Source organism: Herpailurus yagouaroundi, unplaced genomic scaffold, assembly GCF_014898765.1.
Source record: "Herpailurus yagouaroundi ecotype Mexico unplaced genomic scaffold, PumYag 198, whole genome shotgun sequence".
In the NCBI taxonomy this organism is placed as follows: domain Eukaryota; kingdom Metazoa; phylum Chordata; class Mammalia; order Carnivora; family Felidae; genus Herpailurus; species Herpailurus yagouaroundi.
The window spans coordinates 23,066,432-23,090,673 of record NW_024412429.1 but is presented as its reverse complement, the minus strand read 5'-3'; the positions used below and the strand labels follow the sequence as shown (position 1 = coordinate 23,090,673).

The 24,242-nt window shown below is 38.2% G+C and overlaps 2 protein-coding genes and 1 long non-coding RNA gene across 7 annotated transcripts in view; 2 read left to right on the top strand and 1 right to left on the bottom strand.

Annotated features, from left to right (window-relative positions):
• Positions 1-12,282, top strand: part of PEX3 (peroxisomal biogenesis factor 3) — a 34,291-nt gene extending 22,009 nt beyond the window's left edge. The window contains exons 9-13 of one of the 4 annotated variants that reach the window (XR_005782665.1): positions 790-860; positions 2,929-3,051; positions 8,199-8,295; positions 10,872-11,033; positions 12,227-12,282. Coding sequence is in view for 2 of the 4 variants with exons in the window: in XM_040448993.1 (XP_040304927.1) it covers positions 790-860; positions 2,929-3,051; positions 8,199-8,295; positions 10,872-10,955 (375 nt within the window). In the remaining 2 variants the exon portion in view is untranslated. Of the gene's footprint in view, positions 1-789; positions 861-2,928; positions 3,052-8,198; positions 8,296-10,871; positions 11,706-12,223 lie in introns of those variants that run through there. The other 3 variants (XR_005782664.1, XM_040448993.1, XM_040448994.1) reach the window with 3 other exon arrangements.
• Positions 12,283-16,452: 4,170 nt separating this feature from the next.
• The window catches only part of FUCA2 (alpha-L-fucosidase 2), a 19,513-nt gene continuing 11,723 nt past the window's right edge, over positions 16,453-24,242 (bottom strand). The window contains exons 6-7 of one of the 2 annotated variants that reach the window (XM_040448990.1): positions 19,284-19,392; positions 16,453-17,306 (exon numbers count right to left, since the gene is read on the bottom strand). In XM_040448990.1, coding sequence (XP_040304924.1) covers positions 17,166-17,306; positions 19,284-19,392 — 250 coding nt within the window. In that variant the 3' untranslated portion in view covers positions 16,453-17,165. Of the gene's footprint in view, positions 17,307-17,347; positions 17,502-19,283; positions 19,393-24,242 lie in introns of those variants that run through there. The other variant, XM_040448991.1, reaches the window with a different exon arrangement.
• Positions 18,339-18,787, top strand: LOC121013364 (uncharacterized). The gene is made up of 2 exons (XR_005782661.1): positions 18,339-18,441; positions 18,674-18,787. It is a non-coding gene; the product is annotated as an uncharacterized LOC121013364 (long non-coding RNA).

The following is a 24,242-nucleotide window of genomic DNA, read 5'->3' as shown; positions in this document are numbered from 1 at the left end:
CATCAGTTTGTTCCCTATATGGTCTCAGTTTATGTCAGTTTTTTCTCTATAAAGGTCTGATTGTGCTTTTTATTTATTCATTTTTTTATATTCCACATGTGAGGGAAATTATATGGTATTTGTCTTTCTTAGTCTGACTTATTTGACCTAACATAATACCCTCTAGGTCCATCTGTGTTGTCTCAGGTGTCACAGTCTCATCCTTTTATGGCTGTGTAATATTCCATTGTGTGTATGTATAGAAATACTGTATGAGCAAATAATTCTATTGGGTATTTACCCAAAGAAAATAAAAACACTAATTTGAAAAGATAATATGCACCCCTATGTTCATTGCAACATTATTTACAATAACTAAGATACTAACTCATGTTTTAATTTTTTTTTTCAACGTTTTTATTTATTTTTGGGACAGAGAGAGACAGAGCATGAACGGGGGAGGGGCAGAGAGAGAGGGAGACACAGAATCGGAAACAGGCTCCAGGCTCCGAGCCACCAGCCCAGAGCCCGACGCGGGGCTCGAACTCACGGACCGCGAGATCGTGACCTGGCTGAAGTCGGACGCTTAACCGACTGCGCCACCCAGGCGCCCCTCATGTTTTAAATAGTACTTACCTGTACACATGAACTTCTCCAGTTTGTTTTTTTTTCTTAGTTTAACATTTCTTCATTGTTGATAGAACACAAACTTGTAGATTTTCTGAACTCTTGGGGTTTATTAATATGATTACTGTCATCATACCTGTACTAGTATTTGAAACCCTAAAGTATGGCATTTTAATTTCACAGGCCTGTGGGCTTTCTCCTAGAGATGTCACCACTATTAAACTACTCAATGAAACCAGAGACATGTTGGAAAGGTATGTATACTACTTGTAACAGAAAACGTGTTTCTATTCGAATGTACTTATGACCGTTTTTTAGTTTTTCCTGAACATATGCAACATGGTATCTTGTGAAAATTACATTTTGAATCTATTCCCCTGCATTTAGGTAGGATTTCCTAATTCTTTTATTAAGGTAATGAGAAAAATGGATTTTTTTCAAGATGCCCATGCCTTCCTCACCCACTTCCTTAGGCTAGAGAATCTGAAATACTAGTTGAGGGACTGGAAGATAGTTAGCATTTATATTTTGAAAAAAAGCTTTCAGAGGTGATTCTGGTAGACCCAGTATTTAAGGAAATGTTTAACAACTAGCATTTAAAAACCAAACAGAACAGAAACTGAAATTGTAGCTGCAGCCATTCTGACTACCAACTTGAAATCACTTGATACTGACTTGAGGAGTTGGGGAGTTGGGGAGAAATGCACTTGTGAGCTGGAGGTAGCCAGCTCCAGCTAATCCTCATGGTACCACATGTGTACATGTGATGATCTATGTACACTGCTTTCCACCACCCCCCCACCCACCCCCACCCGCCACACACACACACTCAATTTCGGGAGTTACTCCCCCTAGCCTTCTCAGGATAGACTATAATGTTCCTAAAACTGTGAGTGATAAAAATCTCACATCTTCCCTAAATTGAGTATTACTATTTTAAGTCACCCAGAACACAGCTAGGGTGTTAACAATGGAGAAAGCACCAGACTATGCATTAGGAGACTGGAAGACCTAGACTGAAGATGGACTTTCCTGTTTGTTAGCTATTCAGCCTCGGTGGAGCCACTTAATTCTTGGAGGTGGTTTTATCACTGGAGGATCTGGAAATTTCTTTTATCCTAAGGATAATTTAAGACCACTTTCTCCAGTTCTGTTTTCTGAGGAAATTATATCCTCTGCTTCTAAGATATTTTCATAATGTGATGAAAATCAACAAATTTAAAGGTTAAGTCAGACTTTCTACGATCGCCGTCTCCACATTTTTTCTTTTTTCTTTCTTCTTTTTTTCACATTTTTTGTTACTCAGGTTTTCACCACCTCACTCCACGAAGTTTTAGAAAAGGTCATCAGTGATCTTTTGCCAAAACTGATCAACCTGTGATGTCCACCTTTTTTAACTTTTCTCTGATGATTAACACTGTTGATTAAGCCTTTCTTAAAATTCTTTTCTCGTGTGGCTTCCATAAGTGTCATTTCCTGATTTCTCTCCCTGTATTCAGATTATTTCTTCTAGTTTCCTCTATGTCCGTCTTTCTTGTAAACATTCGTTTTCCAAGGTATTTGTTCTTATTTCCTCCTCAGCTGCCCTAAGCAATTTCATACACGGCTTTAACTACTACTGTCTGTATGCTGATAATTCCCAGATGGATAGCCCCTAGCCCACCACTCCCATGAGCTGGTCTGGTTTAAGATTTCTGCATTTCAAAGATCAAACTAATCTGTTGAAGTAGGCATTTTCTAACTTTAATAGCATATGTATATTATTCTTTATATCAAAGAGGTTTTGTGAGATACTAACGTAGCATAACAAAAAGAGCTTGAACTTTAAAAACAGAAAGGCCTGGGTTCAAATTCTAGCTCCCCACTTACTAATTATATATACCTTTGGACAAATTTCTTCATCCCTAAGTATCCAGTTTCTCACCTGTACATGATGCCAAAATTTTCTGAGATGTCATGATAGAATATGTGAAGCAAACCAGTATCTGTGACTATAAGATGATTCTTCTTCAGGAGTTCCTTGAAGAGAAGTAATACTGTTACTGAAATTCTTGAAAACACATTGTACAAAGTGCTGAATAATAAAAGGAAATCTAGCAAAATGGATGCAAATTCTTGTTTTGTTGTGCTAAATAATAAACTTCCTTTTTATGCTTAATTTTTAAAGATTAACCCCTTGATATATTCTTAACAGCGGTTTAGGCTATAAAAAGTAGGTTGTGACTAGAAATGTTGGTGGCTGTCAAAGATAACAACATACTTACTGAATTCATTTCCTTTTCCACTGAGAATCTAAAACGCAATCTATCCTTTTTTGTGTAGTCCAGATTTTAGTACAGTTTTGAATACATGTTTAAACCGAGGTTTTAGCAGACTGCTAGACAACATGGCTGAGTTCTTTCGACCTACTGAACAGGAACTGCAACGTAGCAACTCCATGAGTAGGTAAGATGACATAAAATGTTGTGAGTAATGAAGGCTCTAACAGAGGAGTGCTTTGGATGTGTTTTTGTTCCAGGTAATAAAAAAATCATAGAGGATAAATTTGATCATTTTCAACAAATTAAACTCCCTTAAACTAATGACTCCTTCATTAGTAGAAACTCCTTCTGAATTCAGTATTAAAAACCTCATTTCTTCCCAAAATTTTGCCACCATATAGAAATACTTAGGTTGTCAAGCTGACTTCTGCAGGCCAAATCCCAATTCTTAGATTGTTGGGGTTTTTTTTAACTCTTTAGAATATAAAACTGAAAATATATTTAAGTACTGCAAGCCATAATTGGCCTACGTAATTCAGTAGTTTGGCCATTATGATAAGCAGGCATTCTTGTTATAGATTCCTATTTCATGAATTATCTCCTACTTTTACAACAACATAATGTATTCATTTTTAGCTCTTCTTGTAAGTTGGGAGTATTTAGTGTAATTGTTAGTAATTTTAATCATAATTTTTTTTTTAATTTTTTTTTTCAACGTTTATTTTTGGGACAGAGAGAGACAGAGCATGAACGGGCGAGGGGCAGAGAGAGAGGGAGACACAGAATCAGAAACAGGCTCCAGGCTCTGAGCCATCAGCCCAGAGCCTGACGCGGGGCTCGAACTCACGGACCGTGAGATCGTGACCTGGTTGAAGTCGGACGCTTAACCGACTGTGCCACCCAGGCGCCCCTAATCATAATTATTTCTAAGTCATGCATTCATTCTGCTGAAATGTATCATATGGTTTTATTATATCCTTATCTCAGCATGAGTACCTTGGCTCTCCTATTAGAATTTATACTCTTTAATAACCTGCTTTGAAGTTTTTTATATTAAACTCAGAAAATAATAGCTACTAAATCAATGTTAACTGACTATAAATTGGTCCATTAAAATTAAGAGAAACAGTAAGTGATATGATGTATGTGCAATATCCAATTCAATTCTTAAATACATAGGGCAAGAAATTATTCATTTCTTTGGAACCCTTCTTTATTGTATAAAAAGAATAATTTCCAATTAGCATTGAGGATTTGGAATGCTTACAGCCATAAAATGTATTTTCTGAGACAACTTAAATATCACCCTAAAATCTTTTTTAGGAACTCTTTTAAGTGATACAAAAATAAATTTTAGCCCCTATTACTTCCCTAAATCAAAGTGCTCTGATTAATAAAACTTCACTATAATCTCTACCTAGCAAGGTATTAGTTATTTCCTGAGTAGTGATAAAGAATTATAACAGTTGTTTTACACAAGTACTTGATTTTATACACTGAAGAGTTATAAAAAATGTGTTATAACCACATAGCCATTGTAGTCTTCTTGTTTGAACTCCCTATAGTACTCACTACTGTACTTTCCTGTACAACCTACATTTTTCACCTAGAACGGGAATCGTATTCCTCAGTTATATTTTAAGCCTCCTGACAAAGTCAGAAACTATTTTATGCCCTTTCATATTTCGTTACATACTCTAAGTATTCAGTAGATATTTCCTAGCTTAAGTTTTTTTCTTTTCTATATCGATAACCTACTTTATACTCCATGACTTAATACTAGAAATATTTTCATTATGCCTACTGTTGTTCCTATTGTTTAACATGTTGTGAAAGTTCTAGCCATTACAATAAGCCAAGAAAAAATATTTCCAATTATCGGTAAAGAGACAAAATATCATTAATTATGCGTACTCCAGTTAATGATGCAGAACCCTCAGTTGATTCAAGAGAATCAACTGAAAAGTGATGCTAACTAATAAAAACAAATTATATATGGGTGTATGTATTATATATGTGTATACAGTAAAACCCTGGATTGCAAGTAACTTGTTCTGAGAATGTTCCGCAAGATGAGCAAACATTTCTAATAAATTTTAACTTGATAAATGAGAGATGGTACGTGACACTGAATGTCACATGATCACAGCTGAGCCAATGGTTCTTGAAATTCATTTTGATATATGAGTGCTTTGGATTACAAGCATGTTTCCGGAACAAATTATGCTTGCAAACTAAGGTTTTACTGTATTCTTGTATATACTACATATAGTATATGCACATAATATATTCAAGAAATGATTAGAAAAGTAAGCGATAAGTATACTTTCCCTATAAAATATATAAGGTGCAATTATTAGAATAATATGTTATTCATAATAGATAAACCATTGAGACAGGATGTAAAATCCAGAAACAGGCTCAAAAATATACAGGAGGATATTAGTACATGATGAAAGTGAGGAAGAGATGTGTTATTTAGCAAATGATAGTAAGACAGATTAGTCATTTTACAACGACTGATGTAAATTAATAATAATAATAATAAAGTTAGACTCTTTGGTACCATACAGATAGCCAAAAAAAATTCAAGAGGTTTAAACGATAAAAACATAAATGAATATGGAGCACCTGGGTGGTTCAGTTGGTTAAGTGTCTTACTTCAGCTCAGATCATGATCTCACGGTTCATGAATTCGAGCCCCACATTGGGCTCTGTGCTGACAGCTGGGGCCTGGAGTCTGCTTCAGATTCTTTGTCTCCCTCTCTATCTGTCCCTCCCCTGGTTTCTCTCTCTCAAAAATAAACAAACATAAAAAACATAAATGAACAGATGAATATTTGTCAGAGCTCAAGATGGAGAAAGCTCTTCTAAGAATGAAAGTAAAGAACTTTACAAAAGAAAATGATAGGTGTGGCTGTAAAACTTTAAACTTACAGATCAAACAGTTTTTATTAGCTTTATAACTGCTATTGAACGCAAATGATATGTTGGTGGAAATGTTTGCAAACTGTGTATATTATACAAAGAGGTTAATAGCATTGTGGACATATCAGTTAAGGAAGGAAACACACAAAGAAGAAATGGCCATAGACATGAACTCAGAAGAGAGGAGACAGAGATGCCAGTTTGTCCATTCATCTGGCATCTATTTGTTGAACAACTACTATCTATCAAGCACTGAACTAGGTCTCTGTCCTCATGGATCTTACAATCTAGTAGGAGAAATAGACAAACAGGTGTACAAACTATGATAAGTATTAGAAGGAAAAGAACATATGATAAAAGTATTTGAACAAACATGGAATGTCATGCAGTTCCCCTGAGGAAATAATTTGAACTGAGAATTAAAAGATGGGCATTAAATATGGCCTTGGACTAGAGCGAGGCAGTTGACATTTAGGGCAGAAGCCACAGGGCAAAGACTTTGAAAAGTGGAGGACCGAGGTACACTTGAGGACCTGGAAGAAGCTGGTGTGGTAGCTGAACAGATGGAACTAGAAGAAGGGTGATGTGAGACCAAGTTGGAGAATTCAGCTCATACAGATCATGGTTGTCAGCTTGAGAATGCTGGGAAGCCACTAGAGAAGTGGCAGGAGAGTGATATGATGGCACTTACATTATAGAATCACTTAGATTGCTTTATGGAGAAGGAAACTTTACTAAGTGCTGGGATAAAATACGGTTAGTAAAACAGCCACTGTACCTAACCTCACAGACCTTGTACGGTAGTGGTGTCTTCAGTTTCTAATGAAGAAAAAGTAATATACAAAGAGAGACATCAAACATGTAAACAAAAACATGACATTCCGAAAAATGCTACCAAGAAGGAGAATAATGCCTAATTTTCTCAGGAATGCATAAATCTCTGCACTCCTGTTTTCTTTTTATCCATTGCCTCAAATCTCAGCATAGAACACTGGTTAGATTAGCATATGGTTACACAGCATAGCTTCAGCATTTTCATGATGTTTGAAAGGAAATTTCTGGGGTAGCCTGAGGTGTGAAGTATTATGTTTAACATAATAAACCTGAGTATAACTCACATAAAAATTATTTCATATTTGTTTCCAAAGTGTTTCATCATTTAACAGTCATTGTATCACACATAATCACACCAACATTTATTCATTTATTCACCCAACTTACTGTAAGTGATTGTTGAGCACTTACAAGTTAGGTCACTGCTATAGTCCAGACAAAAGAAAATGCTTAGCCTTGACTAGGTTTGACAATGGGGAGAAGTAGACACACTTAAGAAATTTTAGGATGGGGTGCCTGAGTGGCTCAGTCGGCTAAGCATCCGACTTCAGCTCAGGTCATGATCTCACGGCTCGTGAGTTTGAGCCCCGCGTCGGGCTCTGTGCTGACAGCTCAGAGCCTGGAGCCTGCTTCAGATTCTATGTCTCCCTCTCTCTCTGCCCCTTTCCCACTCACACTCTGTCTCTTTGTCTCAAAAATAAATAAACATTGAAAAAAAAAATTTTTTTAAAGAAATTTTAGGATAGTCTGGGGTGCCTGGGTGGCTCAGTTGGTGAAGTATCTGACTTGGTTTTGGCTCAGGTCATGATCTCACAGTTGTGAGATTGAACCCCATGTCGGGCTCTGCACTGACAGTGGGCAGCCTGCTTGGGATTCTCTGTATCCTTCTCTCTGCCCCACCCCCACTCATGTTTGTTTTCTCTCTCCCTCTCTCTCTCTCTTTCAAAAAAAACATTAAAATTTTTTTAATAAGTGAATAAATAAATTGTCACAGCTAGAGGATGAATTACTTTTTATAATCATTAAAAAATAGATTAAAACTTTGGTGAAGAACTTTTAATAAGATGGAAAATGTTCATAACTTTAATAGAAATACAAAACAATATTGCTGGGAAGTTAGAGTCTTGTGTTTAAAAAAACAAACAAAAGGGACCCCGTGTGGCTCAGTCAGTTGAGTGACGCTAGATTTCAGCTCAGGTCTTGATCTCACAGTTCCCAGGATCGAGTCCCACGTCCGGGCTCTGCACTGACAGCACAGAGCCTGCTTGGGATTCTCTCTCTCCCTCTCTTTGTCCCTCCCATACTAAGGCACATGTTCAGTCTCGCTCTCTCTCAAAAATAAATAAGCTTTTTTTAAAAAGCACAGATATGTATAAAAATTACTGGAAGAAGTTAACCATGATGTCAGTTGCAGTTGTTATTTCTAAGGGGAAGAATTATGCATGGTTTTTATTTTCTTCTTAATACATTTTGTGAATACTCTTCAGTGACTATATTGTGTTATAATTAAAATGTTAAGATCCTGTGAGATAATTTCAGAAAATAATTATTACTATGATGATTTTTCAGTCTTTCCAGTGTCAGCCTGCCATTAGCTAAGATAATTCCAATAGTAAATGGACAGATCCATTCAGTTTGCAGTGAAACACCTAGTCATTTTGTTCAGGTAAGAAGAAAGCTTGGAGGTATTATTTAAAAACATTGTATTTTTGGTTGTGGTTATATCGGTCTGACATAAAATTACATTTCTCCCCTGTGGTATTTGTTCAAAGAAACCAAAACTTAAATCACATGTAGAGTGTGGTAGAATGCCCCATGAGAACAAAAATATAGCAAATTTATGAGGTTGGAAATATCTTTCCCCATATTCTAGTCCAACACCAGTTAGACTACATTTTACATACATTCTGGTTGGCATTAAACTATGTTAGTAATAAGATTGAGTTATGAGACCATGATCTAGTTCCTCAAATTTTGACAAAAACTAAAAAATTGTCTTGGAGAAGTAAAGCATTTTAGTATTAATAAATATGACTATTAAGAATGCACCAATAGGGGCGCCTGGGTGGCGCAGTCGGTTAAGCGTCCGACTTCAGCCAGGTCACGATCTCGCGGTCCGTGAGTTCGAGCCCCGCGTCGGGCTCTGGGCTGATGGCTCAGAGCCTGGAGCCTGTTTCCGATTCTGTGTCTCCCTCTCTCTCTGCCCCTCCCCCGTTCATGCTCTGTCTCTCTCTGTCCCAAAAATAAATGTTGAAAAAAAAATTAAAAAAAAAAAAAGAATGTACCAATAATCTGCTCATGAAAAGTTCCGTAGACAGTACTACCTAAAACTCAGTCCTTCCTTAGAAAACCATTTTGGAATGCATTAAGTAAGGCAAATATTATTGAAATAAGAACTCTGGACCCACACAGTTTTTTCTGGGTCACCTGCAACCAAGTTGCAATACTTTTAGAAGACTAAAACTTGTATTAGAATTAGAAACGTGTTTGCAATACACCTCAATTCCAAACTACTGCAGAAATGTACAGGGAGGAGACTGCAGGCTAAGTGTAAAGATGGCATCTTCTTGGTACCATGTGTCTCAGACAAGTTAGATTATCTTCTGTGTACTTTCTGCTTGGCAACATGAAAACTAAGACTACAGATTGTTTCTTTCTCTATATGGTGTCATTACTGTGTCCTTTACATGCTTATTTTGCCTCACTGTTCTCTTCAGTTGTCTTTGTCATCTCTGTCACCCATGACAGGCATTCATATTGCAGAAGGAAGAGGGAGTAAGGCTAATCTCATTTCGCTTAATTTAAGCTCAGATTTTATTAAAAACTTAGTTTAAAATTTTTAATTTCATATTAAGTTAATTTTCACATGTATATCAGTGTGAGAAAAAAGTTTGTAACTTTTGGCACTTAAACCTTAACTTCACCTTTCTCCAATTTCGTAAGAGTCTGGCTTCATCTGTAGGCTATTCATCTTGGCAGGCCAGTGGGAAATACAACCAGGCAAAATACACCACCTGCAGCTTGAAGGCTTAAGTAATTTATGTACCACAGTAATTAAAATCTGTATAATTGATAATAAAAACAAAAGAGTTCAATCTAATAAAAATACCATTGATATTAATGTTCAAAGATTTTTAGTGTGACTGAATGTAGGTTATATACTACACTATTGATTGACAAGTTCTTTTAAGCATAATCTCTATGTTACCTCATTTAACTATAAAATGCCAAGTTGTCTTTAGAGACTTTAACCATGAATTTGTTGAGGTCAAGACTGGTCTAAAGTTCACTTGAGTTTTCTGATACTTAAGAAACAGAGAACACTAAGGATAGATTCATTTTTCATTTACTGTTTCTCTGATGCCCAGAGAGGCACTTAAATGTTTCTGTGTCGTAGATCTTTTCACAATCTGGTGAAGCCTATGGACCCCTTCTCAGAATAATGTGTGTAAATGCATATCATAAAATACATAGGCTTTAAAGAAAGCCAATTAATTACATACAGTTTTCAAAATACTTTTTAAAATCAAATTTATGAAGTAGCAGTATTGCCTCCTTGTTCATGCATTAAATAACAAGATGTAATGGCAGTTCATGTATCTTCCACAATTATCATATGATGTGACAATGTCTTATTTCCACTGAAGACAAATGCATAGCATGTTACTGCTGTCACAGTTGTCAATTTCATAATTGAAAGAAATGCTAGATTTTAAAGGTTAATGAAAATAAAAATGTAATTCTTGTTTTTACATTCACAAATCCGTTAAGAACCCTTGTTCTGAAGTATATGTATGTAGTTTATGTTTGTGTATGCAGAACCCATGACATGCTACATACATTCTAGGTTAGATCTTCTAAAAAGTAACATACCTTACAACCATGTTATGTCAGCTTCCAGCCAAGGTACCTTTACACTTGTATCGTTAGTATTGTAATCATTTATGGAACAAATACTTACCCAGCACATGGCATACACAAGTCTGTTTGAAGACTGTTCTGGGTCTTCTTCTCGAAGTCACACTGAATACTTACCACACCCACCATTCCTCATACAAGAACCTAAGCAATAAGTATCTCCTAGAATTTCTTATGCGAAAAAATATTCCTTGCATTAAGTGATTTTCTTTTTGGCCTTACTGCCACAAAACTTAAAGCTAAATTTATTGCTTGATTGCAGAAATGGATTTAAATTATCTATACTTCTTACAAACTGTAATGTTTTATTGTCATCTTTGCTAGGATCTGTTGATGATGGAGCAAGTGAAAGACTTTGCTGCTAATGTGTATGAAGCTTTTAGTACTCCTCAACAACTGGAGAAATGATTTCTTTTCCTTCAAGAAAAACTACAATGGAATTCATTTACTTTTAAAAATGCACTGAATGAATCAACTATATATAGGGTAATGATTTGTTACCGAAATGCCTAATAAAAATATATTCTTAATCAAAGTCTTCATTTCGTAATAAAATAGATTTATTTGGCATCTTAATATATTTTTTTAAAGTCATCAACAGACTAGTTTTTGTGAGCATATCTGAGCATACACAGTGCAGACATCAGAATTGTTAATACTTTGTTACACCATGGATATTAGTTCCAAACTACAAAAAACTAATGTAGATACTTTTTTTTATATATATATAATATGAAATGTAGTATACATTGACATTTATACAGAGGAAAAATCTGTTTGAGAAATAACTGTGAAGTTTAGAAAATGTACTATTTAATCATAAAGTTCACTGGACTATAATATACGTGAATGAATCAGACTTTTCTCCCGTTACTCTTCAAAGGAATAAGTTATTTACCTTAGATAAACCTGATGAAGGACATTTCTTTTTATGGAAACCAGTGAATTTAACAACCATGATCAGTAATTTTTCATAACCATTGTTAACAATCCTTAGAAAATTACGTATTTGATTTAGAGGCTTAAATTGTGCTGTTGTTACTCAGCGGCTATTTTTAGCTATAGTTTCAGCATTTGTATGTAAATAATTTTAACTTACTTTGTATTGATTTTGAGCACAGTAAATACCTTATTGCAATAAAATATTTTAGTAAAATATGGTTTTGTTAATACTTTACAGCCATTAATTTATTTGTCCTATAGCATTTTTGCTGTTACTTTGGGAGAATATGCTAGTTTTCAAGTTTTATTTTAACTAGTAATATAATTGATGCTTTAGTTTTTGTTTAGAAAAAATGAATAGCATTCCTTTCTGAAGAGAAACAATTCATCGTCTCTAGTAAATCTATATTCTGTATTTATAATTAAGGGTAATTAGGCAGAAATAAATGAATTGTTGCATATCATTAGTGTATTAGATATATTTTCGGTAACATAAGAATATTGTCAGTGACATCGCTTTATGTTCCTCCAACAGAGGAACAATGTTCAAAAAAATGTAATGTCTACAATGTTTAAAAAAAGAAAGAAACAGATGTAAAAGTGTTGCAGATAGCAAATATTTCTCTTCCAAATTTGACAGAAAATAGTGATGTTATTTTCTAATAGCGTGGAGGAAAAACTGCATTTTGGAAAATTAGTGAATATGTATGTAATAGGGCCTGCATCTCTTGCAGCAGTATTAACCCAGGATTTCATCCAAGGAATATTTGAGACTGAACAGGTGTGGCCTTGTTAAAAAAAAAAAAAAAAAAAAAAAAAAAAAAGGATCGTATTCTGATCAGCTGACAAATTTTCACCTGGAGTCACCTGCGTCTGTGGCGCCGTGGCAGTTGAAGAGATGATCAGGTAAAACCCACATGCATTTGAAGCTAACTGGCCTTAGATATTACAAATGTGTCTTCAGCTAGTACAATAGGACCCCTCTTGTCTGGGACCAATAGTTTGGTTAATCCAAAGGTCACTTAAATAAAGCAGGGTATCTATCACACACAAAAAAAACTTATTCTTAGATATTTTAACTTAAAATATAAATATTCTTTAGTTGCCACTTATTTAATCTAGGGACCAGGTCTTTTCTACCTTTTTCGTATGCGTCTGCTTTGAGGCACTCCTAACTCCTTCTTGTGCAGATCACATGCACTACATTCCATTATATAATTGTGAGCCACCGATACAGAATGCTTGTAGGTTTTTGCTATATTTTCCTCCAATCTTTTAGAACTGTTTTGCCCACAATTAGCCAATATCTTTAAATTTTAAAACAGCAACACACTTTTTAAGATTTTATTTTTAAGTAGTCTCTACCCCCAACATGGGGCTCACACTCACAACCCTGAGATCAGAAGTCTCATGCTCCACCAACTGAGCCAGCCAGGCGCCCCTAAAAAAAACAACACTTTTATCGAGTCTTTTCAAAGTTCACCTTAGTTTTCACAGAAACTACAACTCTTCGCACTCACGTCATCAGTTTATATACTCATGATAACAAGTTCAACTGGCATAATCAGTTTGGTAACTATTAATTTCTTAGAGCCAATGTAACAAATTACTGCTAATTGGGTGACTTAACAGAAATTTCTCTTCTCACCATTCTTGATTTTGGACATCCAAAATCAAGGTATCAGCAGGGCCATGCTCCCTCTGAAGGCTATAGGGAAGACTGTTCAATGCTTTCTTGACTCTCTCAGCCTCTGGTGGCCCAGGTGTCCCTTAGCTTGTAGCAGCAAACTTCGTCTCTGCCTCTGTCTTCACATGGCCTTCTCTGTGTGTCTGTGCTCTTTCTCTCGTAAGAATACTCTCACTTAGGACCCACCCACGTACAGTATGATCTTGTCTCAATACTTAACTTTCGTTACATCTGCAAAGACGCCATTTCCAAGTAAGATCACCTTCTGAGCTTCTAGGCAGACGTGAATTGTCGAAGAATACTCTTCAGCCCCTATAGTAACAAACTCTACGCAACTTAGTAAACGCAGATTGCAGCAAGTGGAATTCAAAGCGAAGGGTGCACCAGATAGACACCTACTAACTGAAAGCCTGCAGCCTGCCCTAGGCACCTCCTTTTCTGAGGAGATGAAGACCATCAGTTTATCCCGTGAATTGGTTACATGGAGATTACTTAAAACTGCTTCTATTTTTTCTCCTTCAAACTTGTATAAATGTGTCTGTTACTGTGTATATATAAAAATTTTACATGAGCACTTATTTGCTTGGAAGATTTTATCTAACCAGATCGTTCACTTGCAAAATTGAACAGAAGATAAAACATCGGTCTTGTCTTCTGTTGTCCTGATTCATATTTATTTGAATAGCCTGAACTTTTACAGTAATTGTGTTGCTTGTATATGACACCTATGAGAAAATGAGATAGAATCTTACTAAAGTGATATCCATATTTAAAATATCAACATCTAGAGGCACCTGGGCAGCTCAGTTGGTGAAGCATCTGACTTCAGCTCAGGTCATGATCTCACCGTTTCATGAGTTCGAGCCCTACATCAGGTTCGGTGCTGACAAGTGTGGAACCTGGAGCCTGCTTTGAATTCCCCTCTCTCTGCCCCTCCCCTGCTCACAAACACTCTCTCTCTGTCTCTCAAAAATAAACATTAAAAAATTTTGTTTTAATATCAATATCTAGACTATTCAGTCTAGTAACCTAGTTTGGTTTGCCTTCAATATTTCTCCAGTCATTAAAGGAAAATCAGAGGTTACCGAAATTCAATTCAGGGCATTTTATACCTATTTAATAATGCTGGGAAAAGGATTATTTGATTGGAGGATAAAAACTATTGGCTTAAAATAGTTAATGAGAGATCTGATTTTTAATTATCCTTACTATAATTCTTGCCCTTATACTACAGATAATTCCAAGAATTTGCTGGAATATTTTTAAATCCTTGTTATGAAACCCCATTGTAGTACATTTTACACATAAGCAAGATATGCCTTAAATAAATTTAAATTTGGGGTCATATTTTTTCTTAGAGTTGGGTTAAAAGCATTTTATCAGCCCCTCAGAATGCTGAACTGTATTTTGTCATGTAGCTCCTTCATAGCTACTAAGTCACCAAACCCTATAATTTGCTTAAATACTTGTTTTTCCCCTTTCGTATCAATTTGTAAAGGTAAAGATGGACAGGATAGGAATTTAAGTGGTTGACAGGCTTCAGTCTCAGAATGACTTTCTTCAAACAAACAAATGACCCTACTTTTATGATAAGATTCTTGTAACACTGTTTCCTTGGCTTTGGTTGGGTTTTACTCCTGTTTTGGTTTTTCTTAGTCTAGTGTTGGGATCATATAAATCTGTCCAAGTTGGATCTCGAATAAAATATTAATTGGGATTTAGAACTATTAACATACTTATTTATGTAAATAGCATGGTTTTGAAAATTTGGTAGTTTTAGAAACTTCAACAATGAGTAATTTTTTAAAAGGTTTTCAACTTTAGCATGATTTTAGGGAATATGAATAGTATTCTTTTTCATTCTCTACCTGAAGCATTTTTTGGAAACAGATGTCTGCATTTGATTAATGTGACCAAATGAAACCTACAGTACTACAAATAAAGATCTGGCCATATTAAACTTCTTTTGTTGAGGAGAGCGACTTCTCTAATCAGTGTTTCTTTAAATTTACATTAAAATCTGTATTGCTGCTTCATTATTTTGCTTCATTCTTAGGGAAGATTTGAGTAGAATTCCTAATTATCAACTAGGTTTTCAACTTCAATTTGCTTGAAGACAAATGTAGGAAACATATTCGTTAATTAAAAAAAAAAATTGGGGGGGGGGGGGGCGCCTGGGTGGCTCAGTTGGTTAAGCATCTGGCTTCAGCTCAGGTCATGATCCCACAGTCCATGGGTTTGAGCCCGGCATCGGGCTCTGTGCTGACAGCTCAAGAGCCCTGAGCCTGCTTCAGATTCTGTGTCTCCTCTCCACCCCTCCCCGACTCATGCTCTGTCTCTATCTCTCTCAAAAATAAATAAACATTTAAAAAAAAATTTTTTTTTAAATTTTTTTAATGTTTATTTACCTTTGAGAGAGGCAGAAACAGAATGCAAGTGGGTTAGGGGCAGAGAGAGAGGGAAACAGATCTGAAGCAGGATCCAGGCTCCAAGCTGTCAGCACAGAGCCCAACGCGGGGCTCAAACTCGAGCTGTGAGATCATGACCTGAGCTGAAGTCGGCCGCTCAACCGACTGAGCCACTCAAGCGCCCAAAACATATATATTAATTTAAATTGGAGCTCATATGAGCTCACCTACAAAAATTGGCCCATAGGTCCAATCCCACACCCCCTCAAAAAAACCTGAAAGAATATGTACTAAAATCGTAATAATGGTGATCTAAACAATGACTTTAATTTTTTTTAATGTTGATTTATTTTTGAGACAGAGACAGAGTGGGGAGGGGCAGAAAGAGAGAGGGAGACACAGAATCCAAAACAGGCTCCAGGCTCTGAACTGTCAGCACAGAGCCCAACACGGGCCTTGAACTGCAAGATTATGACCTGAGCTGAGGTTGGCAGCTTAACCGTCTGAGCCACCCAGGCACCCCTAGTATGTTTTAAAATACCTACAGTAAACCTATATCAGTTTTATTACCAAGAGGGAAAAAAAACTTTTTTTATTTTTTTTTATTTTTTTATTTTAACGTTTTATTTATTTTTGAGACAGGGAGAGACAGAGCGTGAACAGGGGAGGGTCAGAGAGAGAGGGAGACACAGTATCTGAAACAGGCTCCAGGCTCTGAGCTGTCAGCACAGAGCCCGACGCGGGGCTCGAACTCACGGACCGCGAGATCATGACCTGAGCCGAAGTTGGCCGCTTAACCGACTGAGCCACCCAGGCGCCCCGAAAAAAAACTTTTTTATGAAAAGACAATTACTATGAGCACTGGAAATATGTATTAGGCCAAATTTATTATATCTCTGCCACCTGTATTAGTCTGCTAGGGCCACCATAACAAAATACCACAGACTGGGTGGCTTAAAGCACAGTAATTTATTTTCTTACAATCCTGAAAGCTGAGAGCCCAGTGTGTCTGCAGGTTGGGTTTGTCTCAAGGCCTCTCTCCTTGGCTGGCCGATGGTGCCTTCTCCCTGTGTCCTCACATGGCCTTTCCTCTGTGTGCTTGCATCAGTGGCATCTCTTTCTCTTCTTATAAAGACGCCAGTCGTATAGATTAGGCTCTTAACTCTTATGACTTTATTTAACCTTAGTTACCTCTTCAAAGGCTCTGTCTTCAAACACAGTCACATTGAGGGCTAGGGCTTCAACATAGGAATCTGAGACACAATTCAGGAGACTTAATTCAGTCCTTACCACCACCAGTTCCTGGCTACCATAAAACAAAAATTTCCACCTCTTAATCACACATGGAAATAAATTCAATGTGAAGAGACTTCAATGGCAAAGTACACTGGAGAGGTAAAACAATTACATGGGTAATTTAGGAACAAACATAAGCAGTAAGAGGGGAAAGGGCCTGAATTGCCTAAATATTTGACTTTCCTTGACCAATTTTACATTTGCTTTCTCTATATGCTACAATTATAGAAACCTGATATTTTTGAGTCTTCGATGTACCTGCAGCATGAACTACTCTGCTGCAAATTAGATCACATTAGTTAGTGCTAGAGCCCAGCCCCATTTACAGGGCATCTGATCAAAGGTTAGACGTGGCAGTTCTACCAGTATGCCATTTGGCTTCAAAGACGTCCAGTTAAGTGGCTGTCCGTGTCCCAGCAGTTTAATCTGAAATTAAAAACATACACAGAAATGTCTTCACACGTATCTCTTTGACTCACCCACTTTATTGCGAAAGGGTAGCTGGTATTTCTTTAAAACACTGTAGACAAGAAACTCAGCTTTTGCTTTTATTTAGTGGTTCACAAGTTATTTTAACCTTTGGTCCAAATGAGTGCATACGTGCGTCTTACTCCTATATTCCTGTCAAGTAAAAGTGTCCAAGAGTTGGAAGAGAAGAACTGTAAAGGCTGAATAGTGTTAGAGTAGGGAAAACACTGAAGAGAGGACCAGGGAAAATGACTCTGGACCAATCTGCCCAATGTAAGACTTGCATAGTTCTTTCCCTTATCCAGGAAGCTACCCTTCCTCCCCAGGTTTTCCAGTAACTGATCAACAATACATAAGTCTGATCAAATACTACTGTAATTGTTTTATATCCTTACTCTTATACTAAATGGGTTTAAATATGTTTTCTACATATCTATGGCTATTTTGAACGAGAAAACTTTGCCTATCATGTGGAACAACACAAAAACAAAACCCATGAACTTTTAAGATTACAGTATTAATGGGGCCAGACAAAATATAGATAAAATAAAAAGATGATGTCATACCCACGCCACTAAGCTGTAATTAAACATCAAATGTGAACTCCATCTTCCTTTCTGCCAGATCAACCACAGTGTTAGAAATGAAATGTGGAAAGATGATACAAGGAGAAGCATATGGACAATCTACATCCAAGGAAATTGTTTCTTAAAAACAAGCTATAAAATGCATCAAAATGAACTCAATACCAGATCTGTCGCCTACAACTGTTAGATTAACTTCCTCCAGATTTTTTTAATGACCTTAAAATAGTACGACTACAACATCTTACTTTTATTCTGATGTATTCTGGGATGGGATGTCTGGGAAAGAACCTGAGTTTGCTTTACTCATTTATTTATTTATAAATTCCAGAATCATTTTGGATGCTTCCAGAACTTGAACAACATAAAATAACTGTAAAAAAGAATATCTATTTTACATTGATACGCATGGAGATGTATTTTAAGTTTAGTTTTCTGGGAAATGAAAAGAAAATTTTCAAAGGTTTGGCCAAACATTGCCACTGATGAAGTTCATTTTAAAATTACAGGTATCGGGGCGCCTAGGTGGCGCAGTCGGTTAAGCGTCCGACTTCAGCCAGGTCACGATCTCGCGGTCCGTGGGTTCGAGCCCCGCGTCGGGCTCTGGGCTGACGGCTCGGAGCCTGGAGCCTGTTTCCGATTCTGTGTCTCCCTCTCTCTCTGCCCCTCCCCCGTTCATGCTCTGTCTCTCTCTGTCCCAAAAATAAATAAAAAACGTTGAAAAAAAAAATAAAATTACAGGTATCCCCTACAGTCAGTGTTACGCCATTTCACTTTTATAAAAGGCCTAGGGTAGTACCTATTTTTGTAACTGAAAGAAATCTAAAGAGGACTTTCACTTTTACAAAAAAAAAGTGAAAAGTAAAAATAGCATTTAGCGTTTGTTTTGCAGAGAGCCGTTTGAGAAGCAGTGCACACCCCAACAGCAGCGAGTGGTAACTCCAAGTTCCTTCCTATACTCAGCATTTCAGCATCAAGCCGCCATAGCTTTGAACTGAGTCTGTGAGCATCTGTGCTTTGTCTCCATTCAATTTGTGCATCCATTAGCAAGATGTGTTCTAAGGGATCAGAAGAGCTCTTCTAAGAGAGGTTATTGTGGGGGTCTAGGACTGTTCAAACAAATTTCCACATAAATTAATGGTAATTGCTTCTTTGCTTTACACCATTTCAGCTTATGAAAGATTTCATAGGAATGCTCTGCTTTCGGATGTGGTGGGAGAAAACCCATATCTCATGAGGTATAAATGGAACATACGTAAGGCTCTCCTTGAAGTTAAAAGTTTAATTCTGTTTTTCCCTAGGATATGCTAGTTAGCAATTTAAAGACACAATAAAGATAAAATCTCCTTACCTCTGTTGCCCCCGGGGTAGCGATGGGTTGGCCAAGAAACAGATGTCTTGATGTGGGCCATTTAAGATATATGGCGTAGACCAACTTTTGTTTAGGTTTGGATGTGTACCTGGTTAAAAGGAGGAAAAGAGCATAGTGGTATTCCTCATGTGTAAGGTTTGGGATTATTTTGCAGAGATACTTTCATGCAGTAAATATTTACCCATGTCTTCATTAATAGAAGGAAAAAATAGCTCCATGGTAGAGTAAAAAGCACCCAAAGAGGGTTCCCAATTCCAGTGTGTCTTTGGGGGGCTGGAGAGGGGGTTCCTCACCCCCAACAAGCAATTCTCCAACACCAGCTGGGTGTCCTACAATTCAACTTAATTCTGACACTATCTACGTGGAGATGGTGTCAGATTCCACAGGTCAAGGATTCAGTCCTACAAGACTGCTTGCCTGCACCACTCAACTTCAGACACCAATCCCAAGTCCAAGGTATCACCTGGTCTTCTAACCCACCAGCTACAGATGGGAAGTTCCAACAACCTTTTCCCTGGGTTCAATTAATTTTCTACAGCAGCTCACAAAACTCAAACATTTTACTTACTGGCATACCAGTCTATTATAACAGGATAAAACTCAGGAACAGCCCAAGGGAAGAGACGCATAGGGCAAGATATGGGGAAAGGGCATGGAGCTTCCATGAACTTTCCAGGCACACCCCTCTCCCAACAACGCTGAAGCTCTCCAAACCCCATGCTTTTGGGTTATATGGAGGCTTCATTACATGGTTATGATTGATTAAATCACTAGTCATTGGTGACTGATTCAACCTTCAGCCTCTCTCCTCCTGGAGGGAGGGACTGAAAGTCTCCAGGCAACCAGCCTCACCCTTGGTGAAGTGGAAAAGTCACCTCATTAACATAACAAAAGACATCTGTATAGTTCTCATCACTCAGGAGATTCCAAGAGTTTAAGGAGCTCTGTGCCAGAAATGGAGACAAGACCAAATATATACTTGTTATCATAAATCATAATATCATAGCACCTCCCTCCCCCACTTCCCCTATACCAAAAAGAAGAGACTTCTCTTTTTTTTAACGTTTATTTATTTTTGAGACAGAGCATGAATGGGGGAGGGGGCAGAGAGAGAGGGAGACACAGAATCGGAAGCAGACTCCAGGCTCTGAGCCATCAGCCCAGAGCCAGATGCAGGGCTCAAACTCACGGACCGCGAGATCGTGACCTGAGCTGAAGTCGGACGCTTAATCGACTGAGCCACCCAGGCGCCCCAGAGACTTTTCTAATATTACTCTTCATCAGACTGTTCCCATGGAGTTGGAAATAGGAGGGAATTATGAGCAAAGAAGGTAAGATGCAGGAGTAAATGGCTTTCCACCTGATTCAAATCTTCATACTCCCTCATGAAAAAGTCTGTATGTGTCAATGCTGGGCCAAGTACTGACGCTGGTGTTAGGGATACAACAGAAAACAAAACACTTAATTCTTATTCTTATGGAACTTAGACTAGAGTGACGAAGACTCTATTCAATAATCACACAAATAATGTCAAAGTGTGAGTTTTGATAAGCACAATGAAAGAACAGTAAATTGAAAGGTTATAAAAAAGGGACCTCTTAGATTAGACCATCAGCGGGGTGCCTGTGTGGCTCTGTCAGTAATGCCTCCAACTCTTGACTTCAGCTCTGTAAGAAATAAGCCCACTGACCCAATCAAAGGACGGGCACAGAGACTCTGAGCACAGTGAAGCGAGGCTTTAATCAACATTCTTGCAAGAGCGGGTGTCTGATGGACAGGCACAGTCGGAGCAGTTACAGCAGGCAATTTATCTCCTAGCGTGAAGTCCCTCCCAATTCCTCATTTGGCCGAGTACTACAGAGGTTACAGCCTTACCCGGAAGTCAGCTATGCCCACGTAAGGCAAAAACTAGTCTTTTTGTACAAACATACATTCCTTGAGGTGACACAGAGACTTCAGTTCTTTGGCACATGCCCATTACAAAACCCGCGAAAACTAAGCCCACGACATGGCGAGGGGAAGAAGAACCAGGAAGTGAAGTGAAGTTTGGGACTCCATTGGGGGGGTACATATTTCCAATAGGTTGTAAACCTATTGGTAACTCTATAGCACAGCTTTTATTTGGTATTTCTCAAAACAAATCATTTCATTTACTTCTCATAGGCTCAGGCCATGATCTCACAGTGGTTTTGTGGGTTTGAGCCTTGCATTGGGCTCCATGCTAACAGTGCAGAGCCTGCTTGGAATTCTCTCCCTCTCTCTCTCTGTGCCCTCCCTCACTCGCACTCTTTCTCTCTCAAAATAAATATTTTAAAAAAATGTTTTAAATGAAAAAAAGATTAGACCATGAGCAGAAGCCTAAAAAAAATGACATTTCATCTGAGACTTAGACGATGAATGAGAAAAAAGGTAAGAGTAAGCTCTACACAAAACAGAACTCACTCATTCTTAGTTTTTCAACGTTTATTGAAATCTTAAAATGCTAATCACTGTTTTAGAGCTGGAGACGCAGCATTGAGCACAGTCCCTGTCCTCATGGAGCTTATGTGGTAGTGGAAAAAATTAGAATAAGCACGTGATGATTAAGTTCTATGGGGAAAACTGAAGCCAGGTGAGGACAGAGCATGCAAGGTTGGAAAGGAGGGATGTGGTTGTTATTTTAAATCTAATAGTCCACCTTTGAGGAGGTGGCATTGAGGAGACCTGAAGAATGTGAGGAAGAGCATGTGAGTATCCAGAGGAAGAGAGAACAGCAAGCAGGAGTATGCTTGGCCGGCTGACATGGCAACATGAAGGGCAGGAGAGAAAGTGAGGGGAAGCATGATGGCAGATAAGATCAGAGACAGCAAGGAGCCAGTTTTTATAGGACCTTATAAGCCTCTGCAAGATCTGGCTCGTTCTCTGAGACCGGAAGCCATTGGAGGAATTTGAGCGTAGTAGTGACATAACCTGGCTTTATTATTTCAAAGATTTTGTGGCAGAAAGATGAAAGGGGCAAGGATGGATGTAAACAGATCAGTCAAAGAAGCTTATAATCCAGGGGAGACACAATAGAGACTAAAAGAATGAGACATGGTCAGATTCTAGATCTACTTCAAAGAGAAAAATGATACTTGCTGACGGATTGGCCGTGAAATATAAAAGGAGAGTTGAAGACTCCCAAGATTTTTGGCCTCACAACCACCTAAAAGGGTGAAGCTGTCATTAATTGAGTTTGTGAAGACTGCTTGGAGCTAGTTTAGAGCAAAATTTTAAAATTAGGACCTCAGTTTTAGACATAACAGGTTTAAGGTATTTATACTTCCAAGTGGAGATGTTGACCAGGAAAGCGAATGTAAGTCTGGAGCTCAAGAAAAGGTCGGCACTGTAGAGGTCATCGGTATGGCATCTAAGGCTGTGAAAATGGATGTGACTGCCTGGGGAATAAAGATAAAGAGGAGGAACAGAAGCCCAAGGACTAAGCCCCAGGCACTTCAGAGTATAATGGTTGGCAACTGGGGGTGGAATCAGCAAAAGACACTAGGAAGGAGCAGCCAACGAGCAGAGGTGGCGTCAACAGAGTCACATGCTGCCACAAACTCAGAAAACGGACCACGAAGTCACTCTGGATTTGGTGAAGGACGGGTTATGGAGGGCTTGGATAACAGCGATTTTCTGAAGTGTGGGGGCGGAAGCCTGACTAGAGTGGGTGCAGGAGAAAACTGGAGCAAGAACTGAAGATAGCCAGTTTAAAAAAAAAACTTTTAACATGTTTTACTATCAAAGAAATGACAGAAACGGGGAGGTAGCTGGAAATCTAAGGGTCAAAAGAGTACTTTTTTAAGATGAAAGAAATAACACATTTGAATGCTGGCAGGAAGGCTCTAATAAAGAGGGAAAGTTGAAGATAAGGAGCAAAGGAGAGAACTGCTAGAAAAATATCCTCGAGTGGATAATTTGGGATGGGACCCAGGACACAAGGGTTGACCTTAAAGCCAAAAGAAAAATAATCTGGTATTGTGTGTGTATGTGTGTCTGTGTATTTCTAGTCACATTTTAGCTACCCATGGGCAGGCATGGAATGAGCAGAGCTAAATTTAACCAGAGTTGAGTTTTTAATCAAAGTCAAGTGAGTATGACAGAGAAAGAGTGTATGTCATGGAGTGACAAGCCACAGAATCTGACCTGGATAAGGAAAAGGGCTGAGGAACAGAAAAAAAGTGAGGGGGTCACAGATTGGTATCATCAGTGGATTACAGATCCTTTCAGAAGCCGAAGTGCTATGTGGAGTGAGCTGAAATTTAAAAGGTGTTTGGGACTGGCTCAGTCGGTTGAGCGTTGGACTTCAGCTCAGGTCCTCATCTCACAGTCTGTGAGTTCGAGCCCCGTGTCAGGCTCTGTGCTGACAGCTCAGAGCCTGGAGCCTGCTTTGGATTCTATGTCTCCCTCTCTCTCTCTGCCCCTCCCCCACTCATGCTCTGTCTCAAAAATAAATAAAAACATTAAAAAAAATTTGTTTTAAAAAGGTGTTTGGGAGACAGCATAATGCTTCAAACTGAGATCATGGAATAAGTGCAATTATTGGTAATACAGGATCTAAGGCATGACCCAGAAAGGAGGTAGCAAAGGTAGAACACACAAGATGCTCAGAAGAGAGAGTACAAGAACTCAGGGGGCGGCAAATTTTTAAAAATGTGAATATAGGTGTTCAAATCACTAAGAGTGATGTTAAGAGGAGTTCTGGGGACAGTGATCGCGAGCTAGGGCTGAAATCCTGAAGGATTCTAAGGACCTGGGAGTCTACAGATGACTGGGGCCAGGACAGCAGCGTGCCTGGTAGGCTGAAGAACTCCTGCTGTGAGTTTGGGGTTTGGGCTTGGTGCGGGGGGAGCAGGGCCACACGGGGTTTGGGCTTGGTGCGGGGGGAGCAGGGCCACACGGGGTTTGGGCTTGGTGCGG